Here is a 25,928-nt window from a genome sequence, read left to right as displayed (position 1 = left end):
ATAGTTGAAGATAAAATCTTAAGAACTAATATAAACTTATATTAAAATTACTTTTTTTTTTTTAAATTTCTCAAGAACATCATCATTCCCTTTCTGCACCTAATAGTGCATAGGGCACTGCATTGGTACACCAATCGCGGCGTATTTTGATCATTTTTTGTTTCATAAAGGCAAGATGATCAATCTTACGCTTCAAGTACCAGTCCAGGGACTATAAAATATTCTGGTGTGAAAACATATTTTTTCAAATTAATTTGAAATAATTCGATTCTTTCTTTTTCTTTTATCGCTTGAGGTAACTCATTGTACAGCTTCAATCCCTAGTACAATGAGTTTTGAGATTCTGATTTCTCCTCATTGGTAATCTTACACCTTTTTTTATCCCTTGTTTCATATGTACGATATTGTTGGTTAAATTGCATAATTTTTCATCCCCTTAATTTATGTAAAAAAACTGCTACATTATATTTTATTTGCTGCTTCACTGTGAGCAAGCCAATTTCTCTGTGCATTTGAACCAAACAAATACAGCTCAAATGTAATTTTTGCACATGCTCAAAATTAAAAATACTATTCATTTTTAATTGTGTGTAATGGACGTATTTCGCATTCTGGTAAATGCAATTAACTAACGGAGTCGCACCAAATTGCATCGTATTTATAAACAAAAAGAGATATGTACGAATTTCGTTTAGACTTATTATTTGTGATTCTCTGTAACGTCTGGAATTTGTCTGACAATTCGCTCCTTTCTTCTCGGTGTTGAAACATTTTGATTGCAGAGTTTAAAACGGGACATGTTTGCTTTTAGCTGGTGTATTTATTCATCTTGTGAATTTACAATGTAACGAGGATTGTTTACTTTCCGTTTATCGCAAGTTTGGACAACCTACGAATTAGGAGTAGCGTACTTTAAAAACGTGGCTAAAGCTCTCCGGAATACCGACTAATATTTATATAAACTATTGCATTTTTAGAATTTGTCCAGGTAATTTAATTTTGATGCCTTTTTAAATTGGTATTTAATAACAATGCCAGAAAATGATATAATTGTGATAGAGTAGGGACCAAGCCTTAACCCTCTATTTCAATACTACCAAAGTAACACACCCCAACCCAAATACTTTTGTTGGATAGGCGGAGTGATATATTTATTACGAGAATTATCTTATAAAGTTTGCTTGCTACCTTGTACATATTTTTATTTTATTTATTTTTTACACATAATAAACAATAATTAATAATGTGAACTCACAGGGGTCACCCGTGGCAAGGACACTTAACAAAATACTTTAAAAAAAAAATTACAAGTGAGAATATACAAAGACTTATTCAGAGATAATAAACAAAATGTTCCGACAGTTTCAAACCCTACATATTTATGTATATATTTCAATTTATATATATTTATATTGTAAAACGCACAATAAAAGAATAAAAACAAAACATAAACTATACATTTGTGGAACAGTTGATTCAATATTGGTTTGCGCGAATGAGACAATCCATTTCTACCCAGCTCCACGATACATTTTTTTATAGCCTTTTTGAACATATCTTCTCGTTCTTCACGTGTCGTGTCAGGTTCCCCCCTGACGTTGTCGACCACTTATGAGAGAGCTCTCCATAGTTATGTCTTGGGGAATTGTCGACCGAAGTGGTTTCCCGTTGCCTCCTTCGGTGGAATTTTCTGTCAGGGCTACCTACCCTTAGCTGGAGGGATCTGGTTTTATGGCGCCGGACAGTCGCCATTCATTCTCTCTGCTTTGGAAATGATGTTAATGCCAGTGGCCACCCTGATCAGGGCTCGCGGGGCCTAATATCCCACTCATGGACGCTAGGCAGTAGGACCAATGGTAGTATAGCTAGCAAATATTAACTTATTTTCGCACCTAACAATTTGAACATAACCAGAATATAAAGTATAATATTAATAAAATCATTACTAATAATTGGACGATTCATTGGCGTAGAAGACATTCATAGTAAATAACTTACAATATTATAGCAATTGGATAAATAAAAAAAACCTTAGTATCATTTACCGTTAGGTACGGCTGGGAATCTGTTGGGTCACATCGGCTCTACTGATCGCCAACAATAAATGCTACTGGGGTAAATGACGAAAATGGCAAAATCGTGAAAGTAATATATATGTATTTTATGTATTTATTTTTTTATTTAAGAAGGTAAACATGAACAGAAAGTATAAAAGGAAAAATTATGAAATACACTAAACCGCTAAACCGGCTTGTCTGCAAGTTTCGTATTTTTCCTTTACAAAGAAATTACATCAACTTAAAAAGTAATATGAACATTATTAAGAACTAAAAGCATACGTATTTTTTTAAATAGTTGACTGTTAACATAAAATACTAATCAATATAAACCTTGTTACATATTAGCCATTGAATTATTTTTTTCTTAAATGTTTTGTCAACATTTTCTTTTAAGATCTACTTAGGAATGTTATTGAAAATTTTAGGATTGTATAATAAAGTGTTCTTTGGCCACACTTGTTTTAAAACCTAGGTATAAGCCTTCACGTTGTGCTGTGCTAGCCTCGTATTATGTATATGTATATACCTTTTCTGGTAGGTACTATCAAACCGATAATTAAAACATTTTGAAACTGACCACAAACAAAACCCGTGAAGTACACCAGTGGTCTATGGTCTAGGTACATAAAAACATGATTCTACATGCGGTACCTGACTTGTGATGATTATTTCTCTATATGTTTCCATTCGCAAGCAACTTGCTTCATATTACTTTTCTATTATGTCTGCAGAATGGCCTTATGCGTATTATGGCACTATCTGCAATAAGAGCGCTGTGAACCTAGCAGGCAACATTCTCAGCGAGACTGGGTAAAAAAATAGCTCGCTCCTTGTATGAAATTACATCCGCGGAACGGCCGAGTCTAGTCTTTAGTCCATATTGGACTTGCCCAGTAAACAGTGTTGTAACTGGTAACGGATACGGTGCCGGGGCACAAAGCGAGCGTAAGGGGAAACTGAACAATCGGGCCGGGGTAGTGTCACTTTACCGAGGAAAATCGCCCACGCATAGTAGGCCGAGCACCCGAGAACGTATTACTAAATGCAATTCGAGTGAAAAACAAAAACAACGCATTTGGTTGAATTAGCAATGAAACAAAAAGGTGGAAATTAGAAACCGCGTACGGCAGAATGAAAAGCGGCGACGCGTAGGGTTTGTTTCTAATACAACCATTTTTTTGATGAGTTCGTTTTTCGTCACGTCATGTGAATTTTAAGTACCGCGAGAAATCGGATGTAAAAAAATGTTTTTTCACGTGATAAATATAAGAGCGTCTAATTATTGTAAGGAGAGTTTCTCGAAAACGTGTAAAAATTTAATTAAATCGCAGCGTATCTTGATCATTTTTGTTACATGAAGGTAAGATGATCAGTCTTACGCTTCCGGTACCAGTCCAGGGACTATACAATATTCTAGTGTAAAAATACCTTTCTAAATAAACGTTTAATGTCAACCATGTCGGGAATCGAACCCGAACCACGAACCTCTCGCATGGTAGGCAAACGCGCTGACCACTACGCCACGAGGCCTTGTATTATTAGCGCTATGTTTTTTTTAAGTTTTGTATTTTTGAAATAACTCCGCGTGTGGCGTCTCAAGTTCTCTTCCCCTTCTTTACGGTAAGTTCTGCTGGTTGGTCAGTTGACTTACCGTAAACCGGAAATCTATCTCAACTTTCTTATCATTGGTTGATTCGGAAGAACTAATGACGCCTTTAAAGTAGTTTATTTTCATTTGAATCTTTTTTTTTTATGCATTTTCAAGAAACCTCACTTTAATTTTTACCGCGCGTGAGAATACATTTTTTAAATCCAATTTCCCGTAGGGTGACCTTTTTGTCTTCTGATGTTTCTCAACTAGAATTTTCCACAAGAATTTTATAATGTTTGTACAAAAATTTTGTGTATTTTTGAATTACAAGAGACAATAGGGAAATATCACATACTACGCATACCGATAAAAAAATATATGAAATGGATTAAGAATGATTAATTGTATTTTCAAAATCAATATGGACATTGTGGAGAAAAGTTTTCATACATTAATGTAAAAAAGAAATTCAATACAAATACGTTCCTAGAAAAACGCGACGTGTTTGGCCTTGGTTGTTGTGACGTCAAGATTCGTGAAATTATTCTACACAAATTCAATGGCTAGGAACAAATAAACATGAATCGTAACGTATTAGGGGCGTCGCCAATGGAATCACCGTTTTTGTGGGAATTCAAAATTACAAATTTAAAAGTATTTTTAATGCTACTAATAATTAGCAAAAAAAAATTAGACAGTATTTCAAAGACCTTTTTAAAAATGTGTTTAAAAACCTGACGATTCCCTATTATTTCAGTGGAAAATTACATCACTATGCCACCGAGGCTTGAGAAAAATGTTGCACTCACAAAGCCCACTCCCATACCTACGCACCCTCAAATACATACACCCACATACCTATATTGTTATTTTTAGTGTGTTTTGTTTTCCATTTCCTAACTTCACTGGATTTTTAAAATTATATTTCTGCGGAATACTTTACCGGCTTTATTTTATGCTTTGATACAATACTGTACGTTAACAAATGAAAAAAAACACATTTAATTACAGTATAATACGCCATTTTCCCGTGGGGACAAGCTGACAGAATAAAACGACACACCACCACATCATTTTTACACACATACCATGCTTCCTCAACATCTATTTGTTTATGCACGCACGCCGAATAAAACGACTACTTACCTACGAACGAATTTTTTTTTTAAAAATGTATTTGTTTTTAAAAATTAAAATAATTTTCATTGGGGTGTCCCGTGCCGAGAGAAACATCATTTTGAAACGTACCCTAAATACACACTCAACAAAATTATATTAAAGAATTTATTAAATTTTATCATGTCATATTTTCCTTGTTTTCTGCATACATCAACATTCAAACCGTAAATATTTTAAGCAATTCTTTTGCAACATTATTTTGAGTATGTCCAAATGATTTAATGAACCACTTTACCTTTTGGGTTATACGTCGACCGGCTTCGAGGTTACTTCCTAATCATCAGGACTTAAACTAACCTAGAATTACTCGCGTTGCTATTTATACATATTATAAAAAAGAGTTAGAAAGAAACAGAAGAATAAAGGAAAAAGAGAGAGAAAGAAGATAGTGTCAATCAAAACGGGAATATTTTAAGAGGACGCGAAGTTTTAACTTGTTTAGACAATCTAGAAATATTAGATTAGAGATTAGTAAAGGCATTAAGCAAATTCTTCCTGTAATTAATAATTAATCTAATTTATTTGATTAAAGCCAGTACTTATCTCTAATCTAATATTTCTAGATTGTCTAAACAAAGACCTAAGAAGATCGAAGGCGAAGATTGTCCAGGCGGTCACCGCGGTAAAGTGGTTGAGACGTTTAACTAACGCATGGAATGCCCCGGGTTCGATTTTCGGTGAGAACACAAAAATTTAATGTGATTTTTCTCAAGCCTGGGTGTTATGTGCTGTAATTGCGCCTCCTGGCCTGTTGTGGTTTTAAAAAAAGGAATACTATGTCCATTAACATGTAAAATGTCTACACCCGTTCTTGACTAAAAGCGTGGCTGGTAGACAAGGCTGAATTTTGCTTTGAAACAGAGAGGGAAAACATTTTTGGAAATGGGAATGTGGAAAGTCTAGGCATTTACAGGGCTTATGATCTATTGGCTAGTTACATTCACCCACATCAATATATACTATTAAACGTGTTCAATTAAATTGTTGTCCAGGTATTTATTAAAATTTATGTTCATGATACAATTTTTATTTTTAGTATTTTTCAATAATATGCATGCTTCCACTTTCTTTCATGTTGTATCCAAACTCAACACAGGGCTATTGGCCTCATTGAGTTAGATTTATTAGAGTTAGAGTTATATTTTTTTGTAATATGTATCTTTGTATGAAAAAGGGAATGGCCCACGCTCAGAGGCTGAAGTCTTTGTGGGCATTTTTTCTAATTTATTTTATAGCTTAATTTTAAGATGTATTTTTTTAAAGTGTATTTTTGTAATTAAAATTCTATGTAAATATATAGATGGAAAAACAACTAATAAAAAATAAAGATTTCAGCTCTTGTGCTGCACTAAATCTATTTTATAATGAGGAACTTCAGCCCTACGGGAAATTGGATACAAAAAATGTTTTCTTGCGTGGGGTAAAAATTAGAACATTAAATTGTAGTGTAAAGTTTCTTGAAAATGTACGGAACAAATAATAAAAAATATTTTAATAAAAACGCACTACTTTGAATGACGTCACTGGTTCACGTGAATCAACCTATGATCCGAGAGCTAAGGAAGATTTTCGGTCTGTTTGTCGCTTCTGGACCAATGGAAAAAGCTGAATGAGAATAAGCGGAAATGAACCTCTGACGTTACACGCGGAGTTATTTCAGAAATACAAAACTTTTAAAAAATGTAGCGCTGATAATACGATATATAAAAATAAAAATTGACTTAGTTTAATAGTCTTTAAACAAATTTTATTCGCCTCTAACGCTTTACTGTATTAACGGGACTATGTTGCCTAACATGGGGAACAGGAGTTACGAGGCAACCTTTACGGACCGATTGATAGGTTTGGTCAAACCATATAAACAGGATTCTGCTTATAGTCAGTCGCTAGGACATGTTCAACATACGGAAGTATTGCGAACAAAACAGAAATGTCAATCAGATAAAAACAACGCCAAAACAATAGGGTATTGAGTACTTTGTGACGCAGCATTATTTACAACGGAGTATATTTTTCACTCAACTTTAATTTGTAAAAGATTTCCATTGTGATGTTAGTCCTCGTTTGCTCTGTCACGTTTGGAACAGTATTTTTAAGTTTTATGCAATTGAAGACCTCGTTCTAAAAATGTAAACTGTCCAAACTTTTCCAAAATGATATTTATTTATTATATATACGGCCTAAGCTAATTACAACAGTTACACGAGGAAACATAAATGCAAGAAACTGAACAAAAAGAACATAAAACTATTTAGCAAAGACAAACAAGGGCAAAACAATAATTGTTTACAATATATTCATAAAAACGAAAGACCTAAGACTTCGAGCTAAACCATGCCAATCCAACTTCATCCCACACTGTTTATTCGCGAAGAGATCTACGAAAGCCGGAAGATCTATCCCAAAGAATTCCAAGTCGTGTGATGAATTGACCAATCTACACATTCTAGACATTGGGGCATAAAAACCAAAGTTGCTCTTAGAAGATTTTATAAATAGCAGATTTTGACTTCTGGTGACACGGTTGGGAACATGAAAAGAAATTGATTGCAACAGAGATGGAACATCACTTAATGCCTTAAGTATTTTGAAAATGCATATAAGGCCCATCTCAGTTCTACGTCTCTCCAATAAAGACAGATTAAGAGATTGCTCTATTTCAAAATAGGAATAATTACCCCTTTGTAATCCGAGCAACCATGCCATTTTTCTTAGAAAACGGTGTTGGACAGACTCGATATGGTCAATATGAGTTCTGTAAAATGGAGACCTAACAGGAGAAGCGGTTATTGGATATTATCTTCATATGTCATCCACGGATCACATACGGAAAAAAAATATTTGACTCTTATCATTGCATAACGAAAATATATTTATTTACACATATAATATTTGAAAAGGCTTCAGAATCACAAATGAATATATATATTTTTTTTTAACAAATTACAACAGGTATGGAGAAGATTTAAGAGAAGGTAATATGGAAGTCTAGGCAGGGCTTGAGACCTGTCATTGGCTGGTTTAAGTGGCCACTTTACGCACTGCGTAATATTAACCTTTTTGGCTATATTTGAACATCCATACGTAATCAATTCCTTCATTTAAAAAAAAATATATATTTATATTATTTTCAAAAGGATTAACCCGATAAGCCTCTATTTATGGGCTTGTCATCAGGTGGGATAGAGGGGATATGGAAGCAGATAATGAAAAATATACCACAACACGCAGACCAATTGAGAAAAAATCTTTCTTGGATTTTTCTTGAGACTAGCGGGAATCGAACCCGCGACGCCAGTTTCACAGCTGGCCGTTTAACTAACTGCGCTACAGCGCCTGTCTGAACTGATTAACATCTGTGGATTTAATATTAGAAAACTATTCGATCATATTAGGAAACAAGTGGTAGAAATTAAGAATTATACTTATGCAGAACGAATATGTATTAGTGTCTAGTTCAAAATAAATTAAAAAAGAGAGAGCGTTTCGCCAAAATATAAATAAGGCAACCCTTAGATCTAATTGACGATGATTGACGAGAGTTTGTTAGTGGACTCGGGGAGAGTAGAACATGTTAAGAACGACAATGATGGATAGAGAAAAATAAAACCAAAGAGATACATCCTACATACACCCAGCTAACAAGGTTTTAGAAGAAGTGACAACTGAAATCTCTTGTTGATGGATCGAAAATTTCACAAAATATGTTACAATGTCGTTGCTTCGAGTATAGCCCGAGTCTAGTAACGAAGATGCCCGGAAAGAAGTACGATAGGGTGGTCAAATCTCCACAGAACTGCCTACAAAATAATATATATTGTGCATAGAGTGCGGTATAGCGGAATACTTGAGAGGATCAATCGGTTCCTATATAGGCAATGCCTGTTCTAAAGAAACGATATTTTGCGGCAAAAAAAATAATAATATAGTGTCGTATTTGCAAACGTGTACACAGAAATATATATTGTTTTGTAAATCTTTATAAGTGTTGTGAAATAAATTTATAAATAATAAGCCTGAAGTTTATTTTAACAGTTGTGGTGTGCATAATTTCCTTCTCGTGGTGCGTAAAATTGTGAACGTAGTCGAGAAACGTGGCACAATGAGAGAGTCAAACAAGGACACAATTATATTAACTCAGTAACAACTAGCCTAGCCGTATTGGTTACTAACTTTAGCCTAATCAGGATAGTGATTGTTTTGTATGACTGAGCCTTTTGTTCTAAAAGAACGGGTATATGTATTAAATGCCGTAACCGCGTATTCGATGGAGGGTATCAATTATCAATCACACTATCAATACGGATCGCGATACAAGTGGGTTTATATCGTATCACTTTATTATGATACTGTCAATATTACTTCAATTTGGACCGCGTGATAATATTGATAGATATAATATTAACTAAGAAAAGAACTATAGTGTAATTTAGTAATTTTTGGCGATGAATTTTCTAATGTTCGGCGACTCGTAATAAACATAAATATTATGAAAATAATTCATTTACTGGGCCCATTTTAAAATGCAAACTTAACATATATCTTTAATTTCATCTTTCGCTCAAAGATTTTTTTTTTTTTTAAATAAATAAAAAACATCTGCATTCTTATGATTTACCCAAATATTTAATTTTGAGGGCCATTTTCAACGAGTTGTAAATAACTCACTATTAGAAAACGGAAATCAGGTTAGGGTAGATTGGGATTCGAACCACGGACCTTTGAGCCGCGATACTGAGACGCTAGCCACGGGACCCAACCCGATTCTTCTGTGGCCCCAAGAGTGTTCAATCTCCGGAACGAAGTTCTCCCAGACGAAAACCATTTTCAGGAGAAGTGCACAAGTTTGGATTTTATCTAAGGGAAGATACCGCTGCAGGAGACAGCTGCGAGATATTGCATATTTTTATTTTTTAAATTTATTTTATTTTTTTTGGATAACCAACAGCTATAACTATCTTATACATGTATAACAAAACAAATAACAAATAAGCCAATTACAGGTTTTCACAAGTAGCATCACAGTAAGTTAAAAAAGATTCTCGAATATAAAATGAATAGTAATTAAATGTAAATTCAAAAGAAAAGAAAAAATACTACGAATTATTTCGAAAGCAAACGCCGTACGTCATTAAGATTATTTGCAAATAAATCTATGTTAAATGATTTATTTATTATTACATTAAAATTATTAAAAGTTCGCCACAAATATGAATTTTGCCTATAATTAGATGAAACAAGAGGTATGTTAAAAAGAGGGTTATTTCTTTGGAAGGAACATTGATAGAAAGTTTGCATAGTAGTTCAGGACAGTCAATTGAACCAGAGGCAATTTTTGGTAAATAAATTATATCCGCTATTTCAAGACGTTTTTGCAGAGGCAATAGGTGATATTTTTTACATATATGAATATACTGGTCGGATTTAAACTCAAGTTTCAACCGGAAACACATGAACTTCACGATTTTTTTTTTTGAATATTTTCAATGCGTGATATCTGCACATTGTACATAGGATTCCATATTTGTGATGCATATTCTAAGTTGCTTCGCACTAATGTACAGTAAAGGATTGTAAGTGTCTTTGCCATAGTGAACGACGTAGAGCTACGCATAACAAAGCCAAGCACACGCGATGACTTTTTTATGATGCTGTCAACATGGGCGTCGAAAAGTAATTTACTATCATGGAAGACACCTAGATCCTTTACACGTAATGAGCGTTGGAGGTTTTGACCCTTAAGCACATAGTTAGTACGTAAAAATTTTACTTTGCGACTGAATGTAATAACTGAACACTTAGAAGGATTAAGGTCCAAGCAGTTGGAGTTGCAGTAATCCTCTAGACGGTCGAGATCTGACTGCAGATCAAAGACATCAGCTGGGGTCTTGATTGTTGTTAAGCATTTATCAATGTCATTGCCAAAAATTTTGAAGAGCAAAGGTCCCAGAAGAGACCCTTGAGGCACCCCGCTGTGGACCCGTACCCAACTAGAATAACAACCAATCTGAAAAACTTATCATTGTTTTTTTTGTTTCGTGCGTCGTAGTTAATAACGCAAGAAAAGCATACGTACGACGTACGTGCCTTTGAAAAAGTTTCCAAACACAGTAGGTATTAGAAATTTTAGAAAAATATCAAAAATTTGGTTAATAGAGCTTTTTGCTCGGAAGCTTTTGCTATTGAATACAAAATTAAAAACTATTTCAATCACTATATCTGTATCTTAGGGGATAAAACACGGGAGTCCAGTTTTTGCTGTTTTGGAGTTAAAAATGCAGAAATGATCGTTAGCTATTTTATACTTTAATAAAACACCGAAATCCACTTTCGTCGTAAAAATGCTTTTTTAAGTTGAAATAAAAATCTGAAGCCCACAAGTCAAAAATTATCAGTAGTCCCAGACCGCTATTTTAATGTGTACTATAATTATAAACAAAATCATTGTTTAACATTGAAAGTTCTCTATAAGCTGAAATTATCTCATTTGGTTAAAAAATTCAGATGTTTTGAAAATTGTACAATCACAAAAACTAGCTTTCTGAACATTTGAATGTGACTTCCGTGGTTTATCCTTTTAATAGCACTATATAAGTTATGCATAATAACAATAATAAGTGCCATTGGCTGCACCCCGTGCCACTACCGATAGTTAAGAGCCACGGCTCGGCGCCTGTCATGAAATCAAATCTTAATTTAGTTATTTATTGGAAGAGAGGCGAGATTCATTTCCGGGTTCATTTGGAAACAGGAAATACACAAGCTCCCCCACTGTGCTAAATTGATTAGTCCCCCGGGAATACACAGAAATTAATCAAATAATACATAACGAAGGGATCGTTTATTTTGGGAGTTAAATTAGTCAAGTCAAACATAAAGAATAAAAAATATGTTGTCAAAAATAGTCGATGAATGCTGTGTCGATGTTTTTTGTATTCATTTTGAAAACGACACCATAGTTAAATAATATTGTCCGTGTACAGAGCAATTTATGTTTGACCAGTGCATCATTTGGCACCATAATACATCATATTGCCATTCAAATGCTAAGTTCCAATGTGATAAATGCCACTTTAAAAATAATTATGCCTCAGTTCATACCCAAGGACCAAGGCCCTGATTAGAATGGAAAGTTAACATTTGTCTTCAATTTTACCTACAAAGTAAAATTAAGTTTTCTGTATAAAACAAAGAATATGCATATATTTTTTTCTTCTAAACATGTTCAATTATAGGTTACCGACGAACAGACTTTAAATGTTCATGCAAATATACTCATTTTCGTACACAAATATCGGATTTTCTTTATAGACGCTCGAAAATAACTCTGTTAACTTCCCATTGTAATCGGGGCCCAGGGGGGCAATTACAAAGGCTATCTTCAGCGGTACATACTGAGACGATCTACCTCGGTATGCTCTCCCGAGTTGTCATCTCGATTTCATATTCGAATTCAACCAATAAATAACGCCGAAAATTTACTCCGCATTCCTTACGTAATTAAAATTTAAACTAGTTCTCTTTCATATTTAAAGTAGGCTTCTACGATAAAATGTGGCCACTTCAAAGTGATTTAAACTCAAATAAATCCTAATTAAAGCAAAAATGCTCGCTTGAACATGATTTTAATATGACTTTTGACAATTATTATCAAGATGGTATGCTTAACTTTCGTCAGTATTTATCTACCGGGGTATTGCAAAGCCGACTCTTTTGACATCTCGATACATACCTACACTTTGAAATATAGTTTTAAAAAAAGGTGGAAAGAACATAATAACTAAACATTTTATTTTTTATATTATTAGTTTTTATTTGCACCACGTTAAGCAAGAAGGCCGAATTACAGTGGTGAATTACAGCATAGAACACCAAGGCTTGAGAAAAATCACATTTAATATTTGTGTTCTCACCGGCAATCGACTCCGGAATGGTGGCGATGTTTTCACAGCTAGATATGCTCTTATATGTTAATAGGGTTAGCATCTAGCCACTGCATCCAGCTGTTCGAATTCAAAATGTATATTTTTTTCTCTCGTATCTTAAATAAGCTTTTAAGAAAAAACTGTCCACCTCAGAACGATTAAAAAAATTATTTGCATCTAAAGCAAAAATTGCTCTGTGGCACAAAAACTGTGTCACTTTCAATGAGTAGTAGATATGTATCCGTGGTGTACTGACCCGTCGGTACATATCGATGGACCTATCTCAAAACTTGTAGTGTATGTTCGTAATCGCTCGGGAGAATTTATCTTCAACTATACCGTCATGGTAAAGGTACGATATCCATTGTAATTTTTTTTAAATTGCGGGAGTGTTAAAAGTGTTTCTATTAAAATAAATTAATGTTTCTATCTTGTAAATAATTAAATATTTGGAAGATGCAAATTAATAAATATAAAATGTATTAAAAGTAATTAATGAAAGCAATGGACACCATAATCTTCTAAGTATATTGTTTTTAACCGTTCGTGTTTTCTTCACTTATTAACTATCTTTTTTTTTTTTTAAATAATTATTGTATTTTTTATTTGTTTTTGGTCAGGCTGTAAGAAATTGGTAGTGGCAATAAGTCCGCCATTATACTCTTGTTTTATTTTTGGATTTATCACATTGTATATTAATTATGGTTAGTAAAGATTTATTATTATTATTCATCAAACTGCTCTTTGACCGCACATCCTGGATGCTTTCAGACACATAGTTACAAGTAGGTATCTAAATTTTAATATCTAACATTGTATTATGTACCATCCGATGAGACCAATAATTCGAGGTCAATAGATGGTCAATATTCTTGCTCTTCGGGTGTGGAGAAGAGATCACGTGGCGTATTGCTATTCAAGCAAATGATTGGCCTCCGGAATACATACACAATATTACACACATAGCGTTATACAGACGAGGGTTGGCCAACCGGTCGATCGCAGCCATTAGAACTGTCCATCGCGACAGGGCGAAGAAAAAATAAACAGTTCACAAAAAGACTTTCGAGATTTTTTTAGCTATCTGGCTCATGTAACAGATGATCGAAGTACATTTGGTGTTCCAATGTAGTGCCCTATGCAACACTAGGTGCGAAAAAGGCAATGATAACGATGAGTTATTTGCATGCGTAAAGAAAAGATTTCAACAATGTTTGAGTATGTCCAAATGCTTGCAGACTGGCTGGATTTCCTCCCTAGGGAGTCGTTCATATTTAAATTTAAGTCATAAGCTCTGTAATTGCCTAGACTTCCATATTACTTTATCAAAAATGTTTTCCCTCTCTGTTGAAATAAATTTTAAAGATTTTTTAATTAAACGTATGGCAAAGTTAAAAAATTCAGTACTGAGGGTGAAATACAACAAGGATCCTTGATGAGAATTTTCGGCTCCTTGGGGTCCAAGGTTTGAATCCTGGCAAAGTCTATATAATTTAAAATAAAATAAATGTAAAGCAACTTTGTTTTTAACCACTTATTTTTATTTTTTCTACCGACCAGTTTCAAAGCTACACAAGGTTACGTAACTAATGCATCTTATCCTATTTTATTTTAACAGTGATTACTAAACATACGGAACTAATAAATCAAGTCGTTTTGTCATGCTGCTCTTGTAAAGATGGGAATTATAAAGTGAGATGGATACGATTTTACATCTATTTATTTTTTCACTGCAATGTCATAGTTTCTGGACTGAATCATAAAGCGTATGACATAAATTACTTTCTTATATGTAACAACAACGGACTAGATACGCTGCTATTGGAGTTCCAATGCAGTGCAGGTGGGGAAGTAATGATTGGTCGATCGCACGGACACTGGACAGTAACGAGCAGACCTCAGGTCGGATATAGTTGGCCACCCCTGATATAGATAATAGGTAGGTATTAGGTACTAGGTACTTGATACCGAACTTGTCTTTGTATTGGATGTGAAATATTCGGTAATAATTATCTACATGCATAGGTTTTATTCATTTGCGTTCCCAATTCAAAATAACAGATTGATCACTTTTAACCCTTTCGTGTAAAGGACTTTTTCAGTGTTTGAACTCAAGGAATAACAATACATAAATACATGCTTATAATTTTATTTTTATGTTTATTTAAAATAATGATACTCAGTCGATTATGTTTGTGTTATATTTTGTTATGATTTTTTAGACTATAAGTTTTATCTACCTATGAATGTATATTTATTTATCTATAAGTATCTCTTTTCTGTTAAATATGCACTGTCAGGTTTTTTGTGGGTTTTTTCTGAAAGTCCTTATTTTAATTTATGTTATTATTGTATATTATCATTATTTTTATGTTTGAGTGCATTTCTTTATTCTTTGTCTTTTCTATTTTTGTTTTTTATATCGACGTTGGAAAGGAAAATGTTACCAAGCGACATGTAGCAATTTTACAGATGGGCCAATTGAAGTTTTTTTTACTAGCAAAAAAATCTCATTTATACGTATTATTTTGGCGTGATTCCTAAAAAAATTAAATAAAATTTTAAAATACAAGATTCTTTATTAATAAAATATATATATAAATATGTATATATATATATATATATATATTATTATGCGTCGCTTGGTAACTTTTTCCTGTAAAGGACGCTGTAAGGCGTCGATATGGTTATTTTTTCATGTTTAAATGCATGTAACTTGTCTTTCATGTTTAAATGCATGTAACGTAATAAAGAAAAAAAATAATCTTCCACATTTTTATTTGACCAATAGAGAGATATCACGTTTTTATTTTTACATTTTTAAAGTAATAAAAGTCTATGAAATACTGTCCAATAAAAAAAAGCTAATTATTAGTAGCACCAAAAATACATTTAAATTTGTAATTTTGAATTCCAACAAAAACAGTCATTCTACGTCACGATTCATATTTATTTGTTCCTGCCATTGGAATTTGTGCATAACAATTTTATGAATCTTAACGTCACGACAGCCAAGGCCATTCGGGCGTTCAAGCTATAACTGATACTCGGTCGGTAGATCCATTAATTGTAGATATTCAGAGTAAAATTAAGCATATAAAAATAAGAGGGAAGATAATTAAAATATGCTGGAACAAGAGCCGCAACTTGTAAAAGAACGGCACATTTCTTCTCAGAATTTCCCTTAGCTTTGCTAAACGCTGTAAAAAACAAAATACGCAGCAGCGTTAGGAGGATCATTACCGCGCTTCTTCGACAAGTAAAATCACTAAAATGTTTTTTCCCAACGCTGGCTGATGCAGCAAACTTCCGTCATCAAAGTACTTTCGAAACGACCCAAATTTTTACCGGACACGGAGTTATGAGAAGTTATCTATATAGGTTTAAATTAAGGAATGATGACTATTGTCCATGCGATGATATTTCTTCGCAGAGTATCGAACATCTGTTATTTCAGTGCCGATTTTTTAGTTTACAACGCCATAATCTTGAAGCAGAATGCAGGAAAGATGGAATATCCGTAACAGATATCCGCACTGTAGTTTAAAGTAGTTATCACGAACGAATGATCAAACATCCCATTTCCAAGACAAACAAAAACGATTTTTTCCGAGTACCTTAGCCTTGTACATGACACGTAAGGCTACTAAATACAGGGGTCTAAATACATGTAAAAAAAAAAAAAACAACAACTAAGGGCAAACACGTTCTACTAAAATATTTTAATTGAATTTCTTTTTTACATTTATGCATGAAAACATTTCTCTACAATATCCATATTGATTTTGATATACAATTAATCATTCTAAATCCATTTCATATATTTTTATTGGTAATCGTAGTATGTGATATTTCTCTATTATCGCTTTCAAATTTTACCGAGGGATAGCGAGGAATTTCGTCCAAGACTGAAGGTATCTACTTAGGCGAATGCGCTTTTTGATAAATAAAGAAATAAGTCAAACTAAACCACGAAGTTTGATAAATTGTATTAAAACGATTTTCTGTTAAAGTTCCTCTAAAATAACATAAATGCGATTTTAAAGGTTATTTAAAGTACAGAGGATACAAGAGGGTTAAAGGACAGCTGATAAAAGGGCCACTAATGTGTTTATTGATAATATACTCACATACAAAAATACAAAGGAAATTGAAACTCAATGTCACAAATCACTAAGTGGTTTTTGTATTGTCCATAATTAAAGCGTGTAAAATGACGGTGAATAGAGACGGGTAGATTATTTTTTAATGATAATGTAAATTTAAACTGCAAATAGAAAAAGCTTTGTAAATGGTAGCAAATTAAATTTATAGATGTCGACTCACATCACATTGATACGTTTACAAGTTGAAAATTGTGGAATAATGGAAACGGTATGATTTACATAATATACTGTCGCCGTCCAGGCAAACGTCACTAACCCAAAAAACATCATTTGAGAAATAGCAATTTGAAAGTTTAGAGACCAAGGAAAAATCTGTCTTTTATATTTTAGAGGTTTTGTGTACACAATATAATTCATTCGTGTCTTTTTAATAAATTCCATTGATAACCTTTTCCTTTTGATACATTAAAAAATATCTGGATGGTTTTTAATGAGGCAAGGTGGTAAACATTTTACTAAATGTTATTAAATATTTGTATATAATCACTTACCGACTTTTCTATGTATACCGGTTTCGAAACGTACTTAATTCTTCTTAATGTGGAAATATTTCACATTAGGAAAGCTTTAAAAGATAATGTTCCTTCGATCAATAACCAAACAACCTTTCAATATAGTCCTTTATACGATATCCCACTGTAATGGTGACCCTAAATCTATTAATCTCACCCCCTCCCTCCAACCCCTCTTCCTTTTTTCAACTATTTCTTAAATAACACATAATATTTTCTTAATTTAATCAGTGCATGTTTGTCCTAATCAGTGCATGTGCTTATTAACATGCATGTCGTGTTGGCTTTATATTTTTGTGCAACAACTATGGTGAAGGTGTATAGTGGGTTTTGCATGTTGGTTAAATTGGTGTCCTGACGAAGAGACGGGTACGTTTCGAAACCGGCGGCGGCCTCCGTGGTGTAGTGGTCAAGACGCTTGACTCACGCTCGGAAGGTTCCGGGTTCGATTCCCGGTGAGAACACAAAAATCAAAATGAATTTTTCTCAAGCCTGGGTGTTCTGTGATGTAATTCACCACTGTAATTGGGCCTACTGGCCTGTAGTGGTGCAAAAATAAATGAAATAAATGAAATGAAATGAAATGACATAGAAAGGTCGGTAATTGGTTATATACAAATAGTTAATAACATTTAGTAAAACTTTTTTGAACTTGTTTATTTTTTTCGTGTTTTAACATACTATATATTAGTATAAAGTCACATGGTAAAAAACAAATAATTCAGATTTACGCATTTAAAAAAAACTTATTTATCTTGGTGACTTTTCCCTCTTAAAGAAGATAATTTGACACCTCGGATGGCATATTTAACTCAAAACTGAACTTTTTGGGGTTACTGACTTTTGCCTGAACGGCGACGATATAATGTTATATTTTCTCAATTTTTAAAATTGTTTAATTTTTTATTTATTTTATTATTTTGTTTTGCATTTTTTGTTTCTTTTTTATGTTATTTTGTAAACTTGCTAAGCACAAGAGCTAGACTCTTTTTTGGCAAGTTCAACCTTAAGTGTTCCATTTTTTTACTGAATGTATTGTTTATTTATGCTAATAAAGGTTTTTTATTAATAATAAAAATAAAAATAAATGAACATTTACATGATTATTATATTATACCTAATCTCCTCTAGGGATGCGAATCGTGGCACCTCACTAGTGCCAAAAACAACAAATTACCGAGTTTTGAGAATAAGTGTCTCGGAAGAATCTTGGGTGTGCGTTGGTTTGACTCGGTGGGGAATGAAGTCATAAGAAAAAGAGAACGGACGCAGCGAACTCCGGTGACAACTGTCATCAAGCGGAGGCGATACGGTTGGCTGGGTCATATTCTGCGAGTGCCTTCTGAGATCCTCAACCACTTTTGCCTACTTCACAAGGCATCAGGGCCTCGATTATGATGGGAAGTTAAAATTTATCTTCAATTTTATCTACAAAGTAAAATTAAGTTTTCTGTATGAAAAATGGAATATATTAAAAAAAAAATCTCAACATGTTCAATTACCGGTTGCCGACGAAGAAACTTTGAATTTTCATACAAATATACCCAATTTGGTACATAAATATCGATATTAGTTTATAACGTTTCAGTATATACCGATGAAGATAGCCGTTCATAATCGCGGCCCAGGTTCTCGACGTCCTGGACGTCCACTGCTGACTGTTCGTCGGCAGTTTATGTCAGAATTACGGGACGCGAACCTGACTTGAGAGGACGCACGGGAGCTGGCAGCTGATAGAGATGGATGAAGGCTCTTTGTGGACACCATATGCTCCAACGAGGGAGCAGACATAGAATGATTTTTATGTTAGGTACATTTGTTTTTATAAAGTAGATTTGTTGTCCGACATTTCGTAGGTTTCACTTGTTCTAAAACTCGACAGCTTTAGCGGCCCCTATTATTAAATTAATAGTAATAAAATGACATGTTTATTAATTATTATTATTTTTATTATGGATACGGCGCTGTATAAGTACAGCGCCATTTTCGGAATATAATACCTCAAGGGCGCTTTACAAAGTGATTATATAAAGATATAAATTTAATGTTAACTTTTTAATTTAAGAAAAATAATGTACTTTGTCACGACATGCTAAGAATTTATTCAAATGATTTATGGGACAAGTGGGTTTTAAGTTTTTTCCGAAACTTCACTTCACTCTCACATTTTCGGACCTCTGCCTGGGAGAGCATTCCATGCCGTAGGGCCTGCGACCGCAAATGCGCGTTCGCCGAATTTAGTGCGCTGTTTGCGTAGAGGTATAATAACTTCCTTTCGACGTAGATGTAGCTGATCTAAGCGTAAGACGTATGTCAGCTAGTTCATCTGGAATGCAGAGTTCCCTTAGATATTCTGGAGCAGAGTTGTGCAGTGACTTATACCTAAGCCAACAGAGTTTTTATTCCACCCTCTGTGGAAAACGTAGCCAGTGTAATTCCCGAAGTAGTGAAGTGATATGACTGAATTTAGAGATTCCAAAAATAAGTCTCGCTGCGGCATTCAATTCAGAGTGTAGGCGAGTCATTTTATTCATTGGTAGACCTGCGTAGATACCATTACAGTAATCGACTCTAGACACTACAAACGCATTTATTAATTGACGGGCGGCATCATATATATGTAAAGTCGGAATTATTTTACAGGTGAAACTCATATAACGCAGGTATATGGAATGATTAAGACAGAAACAAACTGCACTCTAAGATCGAAATCTAGTGACAAGTGACACATAAATAACATTTTGCCAAGTTTTTGCGCTGGATAGAAACGAGAATCCTAATCAGGTTATGACCATTATATTGGTAACAAGAGTTACATAGTATTATTGCATCAGTCGCGCGACTCGACTGTCGACTGTCGCATGAAGAGGACCGGTTCGATCACATACAAGAAGGATTGACAGAATAATAAAAAAAGATATAAAATTATCTGAGAGACATATCCATCACCGAAGAAAAATTAATTTTAGATTATTAATATTTTTTTGAAAAAAAGTCTCCGCGAGCAATGCCAGCATAGTAAGCCCACAATCATAATCATCAACCATTTATTAGTACCCGATGGTCTATAGGGTACAATATTGTTAAATCAAATGCAGAAAATCTTGATCATATTCCTACGCTCCAGGTGTCGGTTTAGGAACAATACAATATTTAAATGTACCACCTTTAAAAACGAATATTTTATGTCACTCTCCCCAGAAATCACACCCAGGACCTCAAGCATGGTATACGAACGCGCCAACCACCATACTACCTACATACCAGGCAGACTTTTATCTACTCGATTTCCCTTTTCAGGATTTTTACCGGAGAGCAGCGATCGAGTCAAAAACACTCGTCCAGGATTCTGGTTCTAGTTCACACACTTAGTAGTATTCTTTATCTGCTCAGACACTGAATGAATAGTCGAATTCCGAACGTGTTTAAACTATAATTTTGATTCTGGTTAATACAATCCTTTTAAATAACTTATCGTATTGTTGTCGAAAATCGAAGGAGTGAAAACCGTTCGCAGTGATTACTAAAACAGCGCCGAGATATGGATTTCATTTTGGCGAAAAAAATGAAATCCATATCTCGTGAAATCCGAAATCGATGTACCTAATATAAATTTGGGTAATATTTATGTAGACTTACAGAGGCAGGTTCCACAGGTGAGGAAGCTCTCATTGAAGTCCTCATAGTTGATGGAGACGGTCTCGACCAGCGTAGAGCTCATGCCGGCCATACCGCCCCCCCCGAGGCGGGCCCTGGGGAAAAAGAAAAACACAAGTTAATATCAACAGAACATGAGATTTACTGGAGATTAAATCAAAAAGTGAACATTTTTTTGTTGGATGATGTGTACCGGCAAAGCAAATTAATGAGGGACTTTGATCAAGCAATTAGAGAATTTGGATGGGTTTCTACATGCGCGAGTGGAGGGCGGAGGGCGGAGCTATCAGCGCATACTATCAGCGTTTCAATTTCAAGACTTCAGAACAGGGTTCGAAGGATACATTTGGTATCATCATATTAATTGATATCAATGATATTTATAATTAAGTCAGCGATTTTCTTTTTACGTGACATTCACGCGTTTCTCCGTGATTAACTTTACTAAAATTCCAGGGGCACCATAAAGTCACGTTTATTGCGTGTTGTAGACCAGAATGGGAATTCACCCGGAGTAGGGAAGCAGAAAGACATGGGATGACTAAATATCCAACAAATACTTGAAGACGGACATATGACATATCATAAATAGGCGGAAGAATCGGCGCGCCTACATGACAAAATGAATAAATGTAGCGGAAGCGAGTTATGGTATGCAAAGACAAAGTGATATGGCGTTCTATCCTCTTTGTCTATCCCCACGGAGAAACAGTATGAGGGTTTGAATGTTTATTTTGTTTAATGGCTATAAAGTTCAAAAATGTTTTGATCTCGTCGTCGTATGTAAATGCTCATAACATTTTGCTTCTAAACTAAATATATGAATCAATTATACGATACGCTATAACTTCCTGGGGGTTATCAAATGAAACTAATATTAATTTTATTCCAATTTTGCACAATTCTATGATCAAATTGCTACTACATAAAGATGTATACCGCCAGAGACACAATATTTCAATATCATTGATGTATAAATCTGTAAATAAATTATCTGTTAGGGCTCTACTTTGGTACAAATTAATTTGTCAGCATGCGTCGCACTTCGAGTATAAACACAAGTTGGTACATGATTACAACACCAGGTTTACTAGTATGGAAGGACTAGCTGTTCCTAGATATTGTAATAAATGTGGCAAAAGGACACTGCAATACAGTATACCTAAAATATTTAACATGTTACCAAACAATATTAAAAATACTAAGTTAAATACAGGAGTGAGACGTTTGCTCAAATTATGGTTATTAGAAAAAAGTTTTTTTGTATTAGTGATAGTTTTTAATTTTTCATAATGTAATATGTATTGTTTTTCAAGTAAAATTATTGTTAATGTAAGCTAAGTGTAAATAATCGATGTAATTTATAAGAACCTGCTGACGTGTTGTATGTATGCAACTCAGCAGGCCTTTAATTTAAGACTATTTTGTAAATATTATTTTTTTTAATAAAAAAATGTTATACACGTAGATCACCGAATGTCTCTCTCTTCGAGCTTTAATTTACACGGAAACATAAAAATCGCAATTGATTTCATTAAATTTAGCGCAAGCCATCATTGATTAACAGCTTTTCCAGCAAATTTACGCAACTTACACAATTTCGATTTGTTTATCGGTCACAGGATTAGAATTAGTACTCAGAAAGGGAATGCTAAAATAAATTACGCGAACACAAATGGCAAACAATAAAATTGCACTGGCACAAGAGCGCCGTTTAGTGGTTTGATTTAATATGGCGAATGTACATTGTGAGCCATAAATGATTCACATTCGTGCAAGAATCATAGTTGATATTTATACTTAACCAGGAAAACATACATGAATACAATACACAATTTTCTAAAGTACTAAGCAAGTTCAATCGCCATTATTTATCAAACAATGCTAGACATGTTGTGATTCCTAGAACAGTAGCTGAATAAAATATCAAACGATCCAACAATATAATGAAACTGGAGTCAAAAACAAACAATAGAAAGAGTAATGTGAGTCGATGGTAATGTAACTAAACGTATAAATATATCAAATAAAAAGGGGAGTAGATAAACATGCAAAGATCTGTGGCTTTTATTTTGCTGCGATGCATATTGAAAAATTGAATGTATAGTTTTTTATACAATTTTGAAAAATGCTAGTTGAATAATTAAAAACACCGTTGAAACACATGAGTTAGATTGTAGATTGATTTGTTTTATACATAGTCGAATTGATTATTGGTTGTGGTTTTTGTATTCAAAACGCATTTATTGTCATTTAACGACCATTTTGATGTCAGCAGTCAGTCACTCCCACCACAGTTAAATTATTAGTTAGTCAATTATTATCTTGGTAACAAAAGTCTACGATGTATGCAAGAAAAGCGACTTGCTTCTGAATGTTGATAAATCGAAAGTGATGAAAATATAACTAAATGTGAGATCAGTGTGAACGGAGATATTCTGACTCAGGTAGAAGAATTTGTGTATCTGGGAAGTATGTTTACTAGGGATGGAAAGGCCGAGAAATATATTGAAAGGAGGATGAGGGCCGGGAGCAGGGTAAACGGTGAACTGAAATCTACTTTGGCAAATAAATATTTATCGCAAGAGGCTAAACTAGCAGTTCACAATGGAGTTCTAGTGCCAACTCTAATGTATGGGAGCGAAGTATGGAATTGGAAAAATGATGATGAAAGAAGGTTAAATGCCGTCGAAGTGCGATCCCTCAGGCGAATGTGTGGTAAAATGATGCAGGATAGGTAAACAAATGTCGAGATCCGTGAACTGTGTAAGGCTGAGATATGCATTATCGACGGAATCAACAAAGGGGTGCTGCGTTGGTTTGGACATGTAGAGCGAATGTTGATGGATGCAGAAAACGAGGAAGGGCAAGAAAGACATGGCACGATCAAGTCTATCAAATACTAAAGATTTACATGTCAAAAGTAGGAATAATCGGCGTGCGTGTATGAAAAGATGTATGAATGTAAAGCAAGCGAGGTCTGTATGCAAAGATAGAGTGATATGGCGTTCTATCCTCTCTGCCTACCCCTACGGGTAAACGGCGTGATGGTTCGTTTGTTTGTCAATTATTTCAAAAATTTAATATTCTAAATACCCTCTCTACATTTTACGGTATTCAAAAGTAGGTTTATATATACTACGAAGTGATAGATTGTACAAAATAAACAAATACAAATGGGAAAAAAAGGAATAAATAAGACCAAAAAAAAAAGTGAGACTCGGTACACAAAATGATTTAATGAGTCAATAGCTTGGCGGCCTCCGTGGTGTAGTGGTCAAGACGCTTGATTCACGCACGGAAGGTTCCGGGTTCGATTCCCGGTGAGAACACAAAAATTAAAATGTGATTTTTCTCAAGCCTGGGTGCTCTGTGATGTAATTCACCACTGTAATTAGGCCTCCTGGCCTGTTGTGGTGCAAAAAAAATGTAAAAAAAAAAAAAAAAATATCATTTTACCTCAAGTATTTTTGTTTATTTATTTTGATTTTGAAAGGCAAAATATATCAATAGAGCTATATTCAATGTCAAATTTGTGTAGTCTCTGAATAGGCAAGTAAATATAAATAAAAAATAGTCCAAATTTGTTTAAGTACATAATATGCTTATGTTTGTCGCACAATTCAGGAAAAATTCAGTTATTTAAGAGAGATATTTCATAAAATTTTATTGTAAATGGTCATGTCAAATGAACAACACAAATTATTAATAAATAAAAAGAAGAAATATTTTCAGGTCCAGTAGATTTATGGATCCAAATATTGTATTTGACTTTTAAGTCTGATTTATCTAATATACACTAATTAATATCCAAAACTGTGTCATTATTATTAACATTAGTTGAGAATCAAAAGTACTAATATGGAACAACAATAATGTTGTAATATGTTAATATTAACAGCTTCCTAGGGAATTGAATCCAGTCCATGTCTACAAAAATTTGAACAAACTCAAAATGTTGTTGATAAATCCATCTGGTCCATGAAGAAGTATAAAAATTTAATAATAAATATTTCAGGCGTTGCCTAGTATGTAGGTGATATAATTCAGAATCTCACCCGCATAAATAAAGGTTTCATCTCTTTAACTTCAAAAACGTAAACAGATGAAAGAATTGAAGGAATATAGATGTTCAAATATGGGCAGAATGGTGAATGTTACGCATTGTGTAAAGTGACCACTTAAACCAGTCATTGACAGGTCATAGGCCCTTTAGATGCCTAGACTTCTATATTACCCTCTCTAAAATGTTGTTCATCTCTGTTGTAATATGTTACTTATATAAACTTTAGCAAAGCATTTAAAAGAGCTTCGATAGTGGAGTTTTGTGTCTTGCATGTTAAAAATACGTTCCGCAAACCATCGTAAAACATCCCTAAATACATGGAGAGGGCAGTGAAGTTATTTCATCACATTACACAAATGAAGGCATTAGCCCCAGTCAAACCAGAAAAAGTAATTGAGGGAGGTAGGGGTCATTCTGGTCGAAAACTTGGGGTGAATATACCAAACGTTATTATTATAGATACAACGAGTAGGTACTTCAGATAATTACATATTCGTTAAATCGTATCGATAAAATTATAAATATAATCAACCAACAAGTTTGTGTCTTGTTTACCTGATTTCAATTTAACGATAATTTAGTAGGTAATTGCGCTCGGTTCACACGATACAGAAAATTGAACCGAATAAATACAATATAAAGTCTGATTTGGGACAGATGTGACTATAATTGCAGTTTCCAATTAATTCAGTTTCCGCCTCATCAGGCAAGTGGGATGGCGTTCCTAGATCTAGTTCCCAGTTCCAAGCTGAATGGTTCTACTCTAAACTTG

The 25,928-nt window shown here is 34.0% G+C and overlaps 1 protein-coding gene across 3 annotated transcripts in view; it reads right to left on the bottom strand.

Moving 5' to 3' along the window:
* Positions 1–25,928, bottom strand: part of LOC148285216 (tripartite motif-containing protein 3-like) — a 176,151-nt gene that overhangs the window by 21,817 nt on the left and 128,406 nt on the right. For all 3 annotated transcript variants that reach the window (XM_088228853.1, XM_088228843.1, XM_088228835.1), the window contains one exon: positions 21,073–21,185. In XM_088228853.1, coding sequence (XP_088084979.1) covers positions 21,073–21,163 — 91 coding nt within the window. In that variant the 5' untranslated portion in view covers positions 21,164–21,185. The remainder of the gene's footprint in view (positions 1–21,072; positions 21,186–25,928) is intronic.

The sequence above is a fragment of the Micrasema longulum genome, unplaced genomic scaffold, assembly GCF_059751315.1.
Source record: "Micrasema longulum isolate JH-2025_06_02 unplaced genomic scaffold, ASM5975131v1 h1tg000047l, whole genome shotgun sequence".
NCBI classification, from domain to species: Eukaryota; Metazoa; Arthropoda; class Insecta; order Trichoptera; family Brachycentridae; genus Micrasema; species Micrasema longulum.
This window is presented reverse-complemented; position numbering and strand designations above follow the sequence as displayed.